The 14426-nt window shown below is 46.2% G+C and overlaps 1 protein-coding gene across 2 annotated transcripts in view; it reads left to right on the top strand.

The window, feature by feature from the left end:
* FAM3C (FAM3 metabolism regulating signaling molecule C) overlaps positions 1-14426 on the top strand; it is a 438009-nt gene that overhangs the window by 154280 nt on the left and 269303 nt on the right. For both annotated transcript variants that reach the window (XM_086966876.1, XM_086966871.1), the window contains exon 4: positions 6042-6074. In XM_086966876.1, coding sequence (XP_086823002.1) covers positions 6042-6074 — 33 coding nt within the window. The remainder of the gene's footprint in view (positions 1-6041; positions 6075-14426) is intronic.

The following is a 14426-nucleotide window of genomic DNA, read 5'->3' as shown; positions in this document are numbered from 1 at the left end:
TAATCCAGGAGTCTGTTTTTCTCAACACCCTGCTGCCTCTCTTAAGTGTTCTTCTGAAGACCCTGAATAGGTTAGTGCACCTTTAAGAAGCACGCACATAGTGTCAACGCTGCATTACTTTCCGCCCATTCTGAGGTTTATGTACTCCAAGCTGCTTCAATGAAATGCCAAGAGCCTGCCAGAAATCGTAATGGCATGGTTCGTCGATGTTGTGCAACAGCTTAAACCATACACAAGGGCTGCACTAATGACATCACGCATCAGCAGGACCATGTGCTGCACAGATCTTATTTGGCCCCATGATAAAGCAAATGTAAGGTTTAAGTGCCATTGGAGAAGTGGTGTCGAAGAAGCAGTAAACGAAAACTGTTCTCGAAGTGAAAAAGTGAGATTTTAACCCCACGGCATCTGCAGCATCTCGGCGAGTACAGCCCTCCTGCAGTCTCCTAGCAACTGACAACATATTCGGGAGCATGTGACTGGCAAGCCATGGGATGGGAAACATTAGCTGAGAACCAACACCAGCGCACGTCACAGAGTGTCACACCTCAGAGGCGTGCCAGGCATGAGTTCGAGTGGGAAGTGGAAGTGGGGAGAGGGGTTCCTGATTTGGAGGAGGCCACCTAGTTTCAAAGAGTTGCTCGGGAGAAAGGCTCACGGCTGCAAACACAATCAGCTGGTAATTATGATAATATAGAGCATGAAGCGGCAAAGGCAGACCGCTTCTTGGTGCTACATCTAAGAGGTTTAGTGGCTTCAGTACTCCATGCCTAGTGTTAAAACATAATTATAATAATCCCCATTTATTTATTCTACCAAATTGTGTTATACCTGGCGAATAACTGTTCTACCCCATACCGCGTTTCACAAATAAACACAAACGTGAAAGTGATCGCGATCGCGCGCTGTAGAGGGGGCCCACTAGCGATGCGCTTATTGAGCCATGACGAGTGAGGAAAGCCAGATGGCGCCTGTGCGCATAACCGCAAGATTTAGCCCACAAGCAAAAGCGTGTGGTGAGCTTTTTCAAGCCCCCTTACTAAAAGTCTCGCCAGAACAGTGTATGCGGTGGATCAGGCGAGACCTAAAAAGAAAAATGAAACTTTCAGTTACATTTTTTTTTTGAGCAGGCAGTGGTCTCTGGGACCACTGACTGCTCAGAAAAAATATTTTCCAACATACTCACAAAGGGGAAGGGGTCCTCTGGGGACCCCTTACCCTTTGCGAGTGGTTTACCACCTACTTGAAGTAGGTGGTAAACTGCGAGTGTTTTGCACCTGCAAATGCGGTCGTAAAACACTAGTACAGTGCATGTTGACTCGCTAATAGGAAGGGGTGCCCTCTTCCTAATAGCGGGAGTCGCAGATGCTATTTTGCGAGTCAGTGACTCGCAAAATAGCATTTGTACATGCTATTACCCTTTTTTGTGGCCGCAAATGGGAGTTTCTCCCGTTTGCGGCCGCAAAAAAGGGTCGTACATCTGGCCCTAACATCAGTCTTGTCTTGCTCTTTTTTTTTTAAATTTTATTTGCAAAGAAGAATGAAAGAAGAATTGTTAGCGCAAAGTTAAACACATTAGAAGGCAGGCAGTATTTTTTGCATAAAGATGTTGGGACCAGTTTATTGTAAGTCCGATTTAAAAAAAAAAAAAAAAAGCAGGACTCCAGAATATCCATTAACACGCATGATCTTTAGCGTCTAAAAAGTGACTTTATATCCCTGAATATCTATTTTATGTTGAAAACGATTTCTTTTTAGAAAAAAACATTGGAAGATAGGAAATCTAGTTTCTGTTGTCCTTGAATAAACTTCAACTGTATTTAAGCTCTGTGGCCTACCTTTCACACTGGCTGCTGGCTCTGGCAGCAGGTATTATGCCATCAGAAGTCAATTGTAATAACTTATTATAGTTGACCAACTACGACATTTCTTTTTTACATGTGACTAGAAACGCCATAACTTCCCTGTAGGAAGTGAATTAGAGAGGTGCTTTTATACCGGGATTGATGTAGTAACATGGTTATCATCTTTAGTCTCATCACGTTGTTTTCCCTCCCTTCATAATTTTGAAGTCCTGCAGTTAAGACTGGTTCATCATTGTGGCTGCTCCAAATTTGTTCACTTTACTCCAACTGCTATATTTTTTACCCAACTAGTTTAGCTTAGCAGTTTCTTCTGGTTTCAGGGTTTCAGGATTGTGGCCCGTTTCAACTCGTGTACTAATTTCTTGAACATCTTCCTGAAAATGTTATTTGTTTTTTTAAAATTATTTTTCAATGGCCTGTTGGGCTGGAATGATTACGATACCTTGCGATAACATCCCAGGTTGTGGGAGCTGGCAAAGACTTGCACAATTGTATCTATCACGAGACTCATGAAAACTTCTTTTGGGGCTGGTTGTGCAGAAGAAATTAAATATTATTTTCAGTGTACATCAGATTAGTGCACAAGAGTAACAGCTGATGTCAATTGTAACTGTGGAAGAGAACTATTTTTTAAAATCAAATTGCATTTATACGCAGACTTGTTTAATGGCCAACAATGGCAAACATTATTTAAGAGACCATTTGTGCTATTGCGTGTCAAGAAGCTGCTTTCTAGAGCCACCCAAGCTGCGTTTTTCAATAGAATATCCTTACTTTAGATTGCTGTCACGTTTTAAAAGACATTAGTTTTTAGTGTGATAAAATAATTTACAGTTTATTTAAATTTACACATTAATAGGTGATTTCTAACATGATGAATTAGACGGTGTACCATAACACATTCTTAGTTTGCTTTACAATGGCCAAAATTCCTAGAAGAACATCACTGTTTAAGGGAGGTTTTTTCTTCCAGGGAGACCTATTTAATCTGGAGAGTTTAAGAAATTAATCTTAAACTCCTTTTACTCCCTCTATATTGTTACGCAAAACACAAATCAACTGCATTGATCATAATCATCTAAATGGGTTGTCCGCGGCCTCCCTGCCAGAAACAGCCGTCTTTCCTTTATTGGAAGCTCAAAGCTCGCCTTATCAGTTTGACAGATGTCCAATTCTTTATATGCTCCTAAATGTACAGCATAGTTTAGGGTGTTCACTCGTCTGTCAACAGCTCTGGAGGGACAATTTACAGACTGCCCCAAGTATATGGAACTCGCCCAATAATCCATTCCTCCAAGATGCCTCTTAGTGTTTCCTTAGCTCAACTTGCGAACCACAGAATTTCCTCCTGCCATAAAAGTCTTCTCCTCTGAGTCTGGGACACTTTTCATAATTATTAAAATATCAAACCAATGCGGTCTGTTTTTTGCATGACTTCTGGTACTGGTATATATACCCGGTTTAGCTTTTGTTTAATTGTGGCTGGATTTTCTCTCTAGAATAATTCCCAGCTTTGGAGAAATAGCCAAGTCTTAATCCTGGTCAGACGTCCCTGGTGTCCTTATGACCTCCTTGTACCCATGTTTAACTAGTGTAATGTTGTGTTTAGATTCTTTTATAAAACACTCAAACACTACAAAGAGGTTCACTGGCGCTATGGCAATCAAAGTGATTGGTCCTTCTGCAGAATTGTTTGACATACTATTAATTTCACTTAAACTGACCATCTCACCTCGCAGATATACACAGGATTTGGCTGAGTAATCGCCGCTACCCGTCCAATATTTATTGAGAAAACAGCCTTCCAAGCTGTAATGAACAGCAAATGCAAGAAAACGTTTTCCTTAAATCATTGTTTGCTTTACAGTGTTGGTTTGAGTTAAAGAAAATGTTCACTTCAATGCTTGCACAACGATTATAATCTGTTCTAGCAAGATATATTGATTTAACAACTAAATGTAGTCTCTTTTTATTCCTTACTATTTGCAGTTAAATTCATATAATAGAAAATCCTCCTTATCTATTGCTTGCCGTTACAAAATTTGTGAAATAAATTGCTTTCACAGCTTAAGTTGTATACAAAAGGCACTGCTTTAAGAAAGATGGAAATAGTTGGAGGTGTATATAAATGTATTGTAGCTTCCTCCTTGAGAGAAGGAATGTATTGTATTGGGTAGCTAGACAATCCTTACCCTTGATCAAGGCTGCCATGCTTTACTTGCTCACACAAGGCAAATGCATTTAAAGCAACAGCAGTGCGAGTTCCCCTCTTCACTGAGACATGAGATTCATACAACAGCATTGGAAGCTTACCATGCTTATACTGTGTGGGTATGTTTCAGGAAGCAGCAGTGCACGCTTGCCTAACTCTCAAAGATCAGGCAGAGTGTAGGCGATAGCAGAGCAAACGTCCGTTTCTCACACTGAAAGGGTACTGTGCTCGCAGCAGTAGTGCAATTTTCCTTTTTCCTTAAGAATTAGTATTTTCTTATATTGGATAATCTTAAAGCGGATAAACAAGATGACAAGCATCATGAGTAGCAAAAGGATTGCTAGGGTGAAGAGAAATAATAAAATCCGCTCAAAATTCTGCATCAGGGCTACTGTTCCCTGTTCTGTAGGTCTCGTATCGAATACTGAGATCTTCAAGGCCACATCGGATGAAATGAAGCCACATCCTGAATGTTATCTGGCTCTGGGGTGTCATCTGGTGTCTTAAGTTCAGTATCAAGGCTATATTGGTGATTTAGAGTTTGGTGAACAAGAGTACTCTGTCGCAAACATGATAGCGTATACTGTCTGCCAAACTCTTGTTCCACCCACCTCATTTAGAGACTGGTGGACGTTCTGCTTTCTGTTGTCAGAGCCCACATTGGCTCTGTTGACGGAAGGCCACCTTTGACATCCCAGTTAGGCCATCAGAGAAAAAAAACACAACACCGTCCTGTGATATGTGCTATTATAATTAAGAAGTAAACAAAGTTTATTCTGAAGAGTCGTAAGCAGAGCTATAACTGATCCAGATGCAAACTCTGGGTGCTCAACACCCCCCTAATACCTTAAATTATTCCCTAGTTTCCGCTTGAGACTCCCTAAGGCAGTCATGCAGGTCCCACAGTAGCAGGAGTTGCACTGGCAAAAGTAAGGCACACCATTATAGAAGAGAACTTGTGACAGAGTTCCATTCAGCAGTCCTCAGACCACAGCGGAGGTCATAATCCCAGGGAATGCAAAATGATCAAATAAACAAGGGAACCAGTCTGTATACATGGAGTTTTGCAATGATTAACAGTTCCACTATAACCCAACTAGCACTCCTTTTAGTTTCCATAATCCTCCAGCTAGTACACTATTATTTTGTTTGTAAATGCCTGATGGCACACTTTGGTATTTTTAGATTATCCTAGCTATTACTTTACAATTTTTCATAACTCTCTTTTCAGGTCACTTTGTAATATTTTGCAGTACCTGCAGAATGCACACTTTTGTAGTTTCTATAATGATCTTTTCCTCCATGATAAACATTCGGGGCTCGAAATATGGAATCATTTGCTATTCTGTCTCGGGTAGAGAGTACCTGTCACATGTATCTGTTAGAAAATCACTGCCCAAAGCATTTAAAAAACACGCTTCCTGGGAATGACCACAGGTGGGGTTTGCCTGGTGAAATCAATTTCTCCTCTTCAAAAGGGAGACCAGGCGTCTGAGGTTTTTGGCATCTCTCCTTGATTTTGGGGTAGCTTGATAAGCGATGTAGGAGACTGCCATCTACCAGGCCCTCTCCACCTACCTCTAAATCTGTGCAATAGGTTTTTCCTGTTTTGGATGTGCCTGCAAGATGTGATCTAGAGATGCAATACTCCTGACCATTTTCATTTCACCAGTGGGGGCTATGCCCCTAATTTGACAATACATTTAATGGGAAGGAGTTAATGAACGACTCCCGAAATAGAAGCCTTTGTTCCAAACGTATTTAAAAGTGAGCTGTTTTATGACCTAGGATATTTAGCAACATGTTAATCTCAGGCATGTATTCCAGGTTCTTACACTTGCATCATCGTTCCTGTCTCAGATCTTCATTCTAAAGTGAAATTAAATATTTCAAGTGTTTATAGAGTGTACTGTGTATAATTGTGTTACCGTGCTAATAAAAATATAATTTATGATGTCTTTCAGCTAGATCACCTCAGGACATCGCAATACACCCAGGTGAGTATTTAAGATCCGTATTTTACTACTTAGCTCTTTGGCCTTGCATTGACTGTATGTATTGCTTTTCACAGTAAACAAATTTGTTTCTTATGGTTTGCTAAATTTTTGAGCATTATATGATATCTTGCATTTAGTCTATACTTTGCCAGTGTTGATGGTATGTGTGGTGAGCGAAATCCACCATTGAGTCTGCATTATGATCAAGCTTTCGTCTGGTGTTGTGTGCTTGAGGTTGTGGTTGTGGTGGTCATTGTAGAATGTTTTGATAGGGATAAGCAAACTACAAGTGCAAATAATGGTGTTACTAAGTGGGTGGTGTTTAGTATAAAAGTGCTTTTCGGTGACTAATGATAGCCAATAGTGGCATCTTGGAGGTGCGTCAGAGTGTTTGTTTAATTGAGATGATTGGGTAGGTGGTGATGCATCTTTAGTTTGGGTGATGTTGGTATCAATAGCGATAGCCAACTGTTTGACAAACCGGGGCTATGCTGCGTGTATTTGATTGATTTTTATTTTGAGTGAAACCCTATTGATAGTTGTGTTGTCATGTGGATGGGAAGCACTGCAAGCCAAACTGTACAGAACAGTGCTAGCAAACCAAACTGTAAAAACATGGCTGGCTTTAACAACAAAAGTGAAGAGCACACAGTAAACAAGCATTTACAATGCAATAGGTCTCGGATTAATTAAGTTTGAGCTATTGGCATTGCTAATTATTGTAGCACCAACTGCAACAAAAGTCTATAAATTGTAGGCCAAAAAAATGTGTATTTATTTTTGTAGCAATGATGGCATGCTGCGCTTTAGATGAATATGTTTAAAAGTAAAGTGCGCCATACTGCGATTGCTACAATAGTTAATCGTGGAGGCGTTAACAATTGATGTGTGCACTGACGGATGGCGGTGTGTGTGCCTGTAGAAATTGTGCACTGCTGGCTGGTGGTGTGTGTGCCTGGTGGAAGCGTGCACTGACGGCTGGTGGTGTGTGTGTCGGGTGGAAGCGTGCACTGACGTCTGGTGGTGTGTGCCTGGTGGAAGCGTGCACTGACGGCTGGTGGGGTTTGGGCCCGGTAAAAGCGTGCACTGACGGCTGGTGGGGTTTGTGCTTAGTGAAAGCGTGCACTGACGGTGTGGTCGTGTGTGGTTGTATGTGTGTGTGGTTGTATGTGTGTGTGGTTGTGTCTGTGTGTGGTTGTGTGTGTAGTTTGTGGTTGTGTGTGGTGTGTGTGTGTGTGGTTGTGTTTGTGTGTGGTTGTGCGCTTCTAGCTGGGAATCCTTTTAAATAAAAGGAGAGGAGCGTGCACTGGTGCAGTGTGCGCCTCTGGGTATGCACACAGACACATACTCTCTCCCACACCCATACACACACCCATAAGAACACACTCTCACATCACATACACACAAACGCACACACACACACACACACACAGACTGTAATGCCAGAAACCGGTCCCCGGGAGCTTGTTTCCTTCCCAGTGTAAGAATTGGCTTTTGTAGTTTGGTTTGCCCTGTTCCCATCATGCACTGGGACAGGAACAGACTAATTTGCATACAGTCAGGTTCTGAAACTGGGATGGTGCAGTGAGCTAAAAAACGGTGTTGGATCTAGCCCGGATCTCTTGACTGGGTGAGAGCTTTCTGCTTAATTCAGAGACTCTGTCCCTCACCACCCCTTGTTGTAAATATTTCTGTCCACCCTAAGCGTGGAAGGGTATACTCAGACATGAGTCCCTTGCTCATTGCACCATCAGGATTCAAGCAAACCGGGCCGAAGACGGCTGTAATGCCAGAAACCGGTCCCCGGGAGCTTGTTTCCTTCCCAGTGTAAGAATTGGCTTTTGTAGTTTGGTTTGCCCTGTTCCCATCATGCACTGGGACTGGAACAGACTAATTTGCATACAGCCAGGTTCTGAAACTGGGATGGTGCAGTGAGCTAAAAAACGGTGTTGGATCTAGCCCTGATCTCTTGACTGGGTGAGAGCTTTCTGCTTAATTCAGAGACTCTGTCCCTCACCACCCCTTGTTGTAAATATTTTTGTCCACCCTAAGCGTGGAAGGGTATACTCAGACATGAGTCCCTTGCTCATTGCACCATCAGGATTCATGCAAACCGGGCCGAAGACGGCTGTAATGCCAGAAACCGGTCCCCGGGAGCTTGTTTCCTTCCCAGTGTAAGAATTGGCTTTTGTAGTTTGGTTTGCCCTGTTCCCATCATGCACTGGGACAGGAACAGACTAATTTGCATACAGCCAGGTTCTGAAACTGGGATGGTGCAGTGAGCTAAAAAACGGTGTTGGATCTAGCCCCGATCTCTTGACTGGGTGAGAGCTTTCTGCTTAATTCAGAGACTCTGTCCCTCACCACCCCTTGTTGTAAATATTTTTGTCCACCCTAAGCGTGGAAGGGTATACTCAGACATGAGTCCCTTGCTCATTGCACCATCAGGATTCAAGCAAACCGGGCCGAAGACGGCTCTAATGCCAGAAACCGGTCCCCGGGAGCTTGTTTCCTTCCCAGTGTAAGAATTGGCTTTTGTAGTTTGGTTTGCCCTGTTCCCATCATGCACTGGGACAGGAACAGACTAATTTGCATACAGCCAGGTTCTGAAACTGGGATGGTGCAGTGAGCTAAAAAACGGTGTTGGATCTAGCCCGGATCTCTTGACTGGGTGAGAGCTTTCTGCTTAATTCAGAGACTCTGTCCCTCACCACCCCTTGTTGTAAATATGTGGCAGGGCACAGGACATGCCGCTATCGCCTTGAGACTCCATAGTGTTAGAGCGCATGTACCCCGGAAGGCACTCACAACACAGGCGTGCATGTGCGCCTCGAGCTGGCAATGCTTTTAAATAAAAGGAGGCCGTGCACTGGTGCAGTGTGCGCCTCTGGGTATGCACACACACATACTCTCTCGCAGGTGGTAAAACGTATGCTTGCGCAGTGCTGTCAGCCTGCTCAAAACTTCCCTGCTTAGTTTGTGGCGGAGCTCAAGCATGGATTATTCAGGTTTCATCGGCTGCGGTTGGCAGCAGTGCAGAAAGGACACCTGCCCTCTCTGGGCACTAAAGATCGTGCAGGTCACACAGAGCCTGGCATGAAAGGCCCCGTGCTACCTCGCCCTGAATCCAGAAGGAGTGTCAGCCTGTGTGTAAACGCTGATGCCGGGCCTTGGCTCCCACGTGGTGCAGCGCCTTTGGTGGGCACAGGCGGTGCACTGAGTACCGGACAGCCCCAGCCCATTTATAGCACCGATTGGGCGGGTGGTAAAACGTACGCTTGCGCAGTGCTGTCAGCCTGCTCATACTGGAAGTTTCCCTGCTTAATTTGTGGCAGAGCTCAAGCATGGATTATTCAGGTACGCTAGGCTGAGACCTAAAAATGGATTGAAACTCATTTTCTACTGACACTATCTGGTGTGTCTGTTTACTCCTCTCTCTCACACTTCCCCCTCCCTAGGCCCTCTGTTCAAATAAATATATTGTGGCCTCTGTTCAAATAAATATATTAATTGATCCCCTTTCCACCAATTAACAATGTTCAGAAGCTGATCTTGATCAAGTACCCTGACAGTGTATCACCTACATACTGTTTTCTCCTCGCTTGTGCTTGTATGGAGTTATATTTGCGCAGAACTATATATATATATATATATATATATATATATATATATATATATATATATATATATATATATATATATATATATTCGCTCGGTTTTTCTTTACCTCCAAAGAAACAATATAGCACTCGAGGACTTCGTGTCAGCAATCATACGATTTATTCGCAGGGGACTTTCACAGACGCGTTTAAGCGTGCTGCCTTCGTCAGTGTGTGTAGCACAACAACAAACTTCGACATGTTAATAAAGTTTTTTCACAAAGAATCATGGAAAACGACAGAGGACTTAACCCCTCATAAGATCATAGTGCGCGCCATCTTGGAGTATATTCACAAGACTATTTGGCCAATTTAGGTTTAAAGTATTTTATTGGTACAACACAAAAGGAAAGGAGACAAGCATCCATAGCAAATAAAATGTCCTGTCGCCGGGGCCAGCGCCGCACTTCTGGCGTTAGTTCTTCACATGGTGTCTCAGCTGAGGACTAGACCGCAGCGACATATAGTGACAAGCAGTGTTGCAATTAATATTACAGTCCCCCCCTTCACCCCCCCTCAACAAAACCCAAACCCCCCCTCCCCACCCTTCCCCCCATCGTCCAGTGCGTAGGCCAGTCCCTTGCCATCTCCCTCGACCATTCTTTAAATTAGGGGTGTAGTGCAGTGTTCATTAAGAGATCGGGTCCTCTGGTGTCGTGAGCCTTAGGAGGCGTAGGTATCTCGGGCAGGTGATTTCCCTGAATTCAGTGAGCAGCAGGGACCGGAGCGGTTGCCAAAGTTCATCGAATTGTTCTATATCTCCTGCCACTGTAAGTGACATTTTCTCCATTCCTAACACATGCCATAGTCTGTGGAGCCACCCAGTGACAGAGGGAAGTGTGGTGGTGCGCCAGTGTAAAAGAATATTCTGTATTGCGGAGCCCAAGGCAATGGCTATCTGTCTGCCCCTGCGTGATCTAGGGGGATATCTCAACCCATTTGGGAGCCCTAGTATTATGTATGCTGGGAAGCGTGGCAGTTCAGTGTCGAAATGTGAGTCAATGTCATCAGTTACTTCTTTCCAGTATGGTTCTAGGAGTGGACAGTCCCATAAAATATGTGTCAGTGTGCCCACCTGCCCACATCCCCTCCAGCAAGTGCTATCCTTATGGTGGTCCATTTCATCTATTCGTTCAGGGGTGTAATACCAGTAGGTGGAAACCTTGGTCAATGTTTCAGTGAGCCCCATATGGTATGCTGAGTGCCTTGCCCTGTATGATATCTGCTCCCATCCCTTGTGGCTCAGTGACCTGCCTAGCTCCCTCTCCCAACGCTCCCTCCCAGGATTGTAGAAGTGCGAAGAAGGCAGTTGCAATAGCTTATAGAGATCCGTAATTCGTTTCGCATCCGACGTGCGGGATAAGAGCCACTTCTCATAAGGGAGCAATCGTCTGTCAGCTGCATCTCGTACCTGTGGATGTAGCGCCCAGTGGCGAACCTGCATGTACCGAAGCCTTTCAGTTTCCGGGAGTGAGTACTCCTGTCTAAGTTGTGTGAAGGGAATGACCCCCTCCGTGTCATACATATGGCACAGTGCTCGGCATCCGGCCTCCCGCCAGTGGGCAAAGGCCCCTTTTTCCATCCCCGGTGTGAAGTCCGGGTTGTCGACCAACGGTGTGAGCGGCGACGGGAATGTAGTAAGACTATGAACTATGTTGGTGGCATCCCAAACCCTTAGGGGCACCCTGGTGACGAAGGAAGCATATAAATTTGCGGGACGGTGAGCTCGGCGCAGGAATGGTACCTCCTGCAGGGGCCGGCCCGCCACCGCCTGGTCCTGGAAGAGCCAGTGTTTCTGATTCCCACCTACTCCACTCCTCCAAATAGCGCAGCTGTGCCGCTTGAAAATACTTACGGAGTTCCGGTATCCCCAGGCCTCCAGCGCCAGTACGGAGAGCGTCCTCTTCATTCTAGGTTTTTTACCCTGCCAGATGAATCGCGCGAGATCTGTTTGCGTTTGTTGAATCCACCCCGCGGGTGGCTGAAGCGGTAAGGCCCGGAATATGTACAGAATCTGGGGCAGGACCGTCATTTCGACTGCAGCTATTCTACCCAGCCATGAAAGAGTGCTGCGTGTCCACCGTCCAAGTTCCTCTCGGATCTTTGTGCTCAGGGTGGTGTAATTAGCTGCCACCATGGTCGGTAAGGTGGGGGCCAGTTGGATCCCTAAATAGGGCACCAGGACGGACGACCAGAGCATCAAGAACAGGCCCTGCAGATAAGATCTAGTGGCTGATGTGAGTGACAAGTCCAAGGCTACAGACTTCCCCATGTTCATTTTGAAGCCTGCTACCGCGGCAAAGGTGTCCATCTCTTCCATGCATGCGGGAAGTGAAGTCCGGGGGCTATCCAGCGACAGAATAACGTCATCTGCGTAAAGGCTTATGGTGCGTGAAGCCCCCGAGCCGCACCCCCGTGGTCGCCATGTTGGTACGAATCCGTTGGGCAAATGGCTCCATATAAAGGGCGAATAACAGGGGCGAGAGCGGACATCCTGCCTAGTGCCCCTTTCGATTGCGAAACTGCGTGAGCTGTAACCGTTCACTCGCACTATTGCAGTAGGAAATTTGTAGCAATTAAAAATCATGGAACGGAATTTCTCCCCTATACCTACTTTCTGTAAGACCTTTTCTAGATAGGGCCAGTGTACTTGGTCAAACGCCTTTTCGGCATCCACCGCCAATATCATCCTCTCTCCAGGGACACGGAAGGCCTTCTCAATGAGATGAACTATCCTCTTTGTGTTAGCCACCGTCTGCCGCCCGGGGACGAATCCGCCTGATCTGGTTCTATAAGGCCTGGCAGATGAGGGGCCAGTCGGGCCGCGAGAATCCCGGTATATAGCTTAAGGTCTACATTCAAAAGGAATATCGGTCTGTACGAACTGCATAGTGTTGGATCCTTCCCGGGTTTAGGAATAACCGTAAAAGAGGCTTGCAGGAGGTCTGGTGGAATGGCGCCGGGGTCCGCGAACGAGTTGAACAGACTGGTAAGGAGTGGGGCCAAAGACGTGCAGAATGTCTTATAGAAAAGAGAGGTATAACCGTCCGGTCCCGGGCCCTTACCGTGCTTGAGCTTGGCAATGGCGGAAACCACCTCTTCAATCCGGATATCTCTGTCCAGGTGTTCTGCCTGTGAGGGGGCTAAGGAGGGGAGGGCGACCGAGGCAAGGTACGCTTCTGTCGCCTGCTCGTCCGGGGGGGTCCCCTGCGTAAAGATTTGCATTGAACTTGCGAAAGGTCTCAGCAATTTGGGCATCCTCCGTGGCCATCGTCCCTGTGGGGTCAGTGACCCCTTTCACCATCTGTCGTTGGTGCGCTGCCCTGAGTCGACTCGCCAATAACCGACCACAACGGTCCCCCCCAGTATAGTAGGTATGGCGAAGTCGCAGGGCGGCATACTCCGCGCGGTCCATATCCAGGGCCGCTAGGAGTTTCCTCGCCGCAGTGAGTTGCCTCCAGGTTCGGGGAGCCCCTGTCCAGTGGTGTATGTGTTCAAGTTCGTGGACCCGTTGTGTAAGTTCGTCTCTCTTGCTCTGCCGTTCTTTATTTTCAGCTGAGGGGATGGACAGAAACTCCCCGCTAAGCACAGCCTTAAGAGCCGCCCATTGCATTGATAGAGAAGTGTCAGAGTTATCATTGTGGGACAGGTAGTCCCTTAGTATCCGTGATGTGTTTCACCACTGTTTTCCTGTGCAACAGGGTATCTCTGAGGCGCCAAACCCTGGAAGGATGGGTCATCGGCGGCAAACAGAGCGTAGTGGATACCGGGCCATGGTCCGACAGGGAGATTACTCCCATCTCTGTTGACGAGGCCAGGGCTCGTACTGGGGCTGTGACCAAAAGATGGTCCAGCCTCTCGTATGTTTTATGTGCGTGGGAGTAGTACGAATATTCCCTTTCAGTGGGATGGTCGCACCTCCAAAGGTTATGAAGGTCCACCTCTGCAATCTGTGCCTTACACCCGGCCGAGAACTCTCCGGCTTGCGGGAAACGTTGTGCGGACCTATCGAGGGACGAGTCAAAGACCATGTTAAGATTGCCACCGATGACAATGTGCCTATCCTGCGTGGCCGTGATGTCCGCCAGTGCCAATTGCAAGAAGCGTTCCTGCTGTTCATTAGGGCTATACAGGGTCCCAATCGTAAAGGTAATACCCCCAATCTTAAACCCGTAAGCCAGCAACCTGCCTTTGTGTTCCGCATGTTTGTGAAGGGCCTCTCCTCTAAAGTGTCGGGCCACCAGAATCGCCACTCCGGAGGTCTTAGTGGTGCTGGAGGAAAAGAATTGTGTCAGGAATTTATGTGAGCGAAGTCTATGGCAGTTGCGGGGCAATAAATGGGTTTCTTGAAGGAGACAAATGTCTGCCTGGGTGCCCTCTAGTGAGGACAACACCGCCCGTCTCTTAATCGGGTTATTTAGACCCCTGACATTAAGGTTTACAATCTTAAGGGTCGTGGGTGGCATGTGGGATAGTGAAAATGAATGCGTAGAGTTCCTGCCTGAGCAGGCAGGACAGGGCATTTGAGCTCTTCACGGGCAATGAGGCCTTGTGTCATGCACTGGACGACCCACCCGGTTCCCCCGTCCCCAACGGTAACTCCCTGAGCCCTCCCCCCCCCCACCCTTCCCCCCTGACCCCAACTCAAAACAACCCCAACACCCCCCCCCCCTTCCTGCAACAAGTTCCAGAG

Source organism: Lissotriton vulgaris, chromosome 1_1 (assembly GCF_964263255.1).
Source record: "Lissotriton vulgaris chromosome 1_1, aLisVul1.2, whole genome shotgun sequence".
Classification (NCBI taxonomy): Eukaryota; Metazoa; Chordata; class Amphibia; order Caudata; family Salamandridae; genus Lissotriton; species Lissotriton vulgaris.
This window is presented reverse-complemented; position numbering and strand designations above follow the sequence as displayed.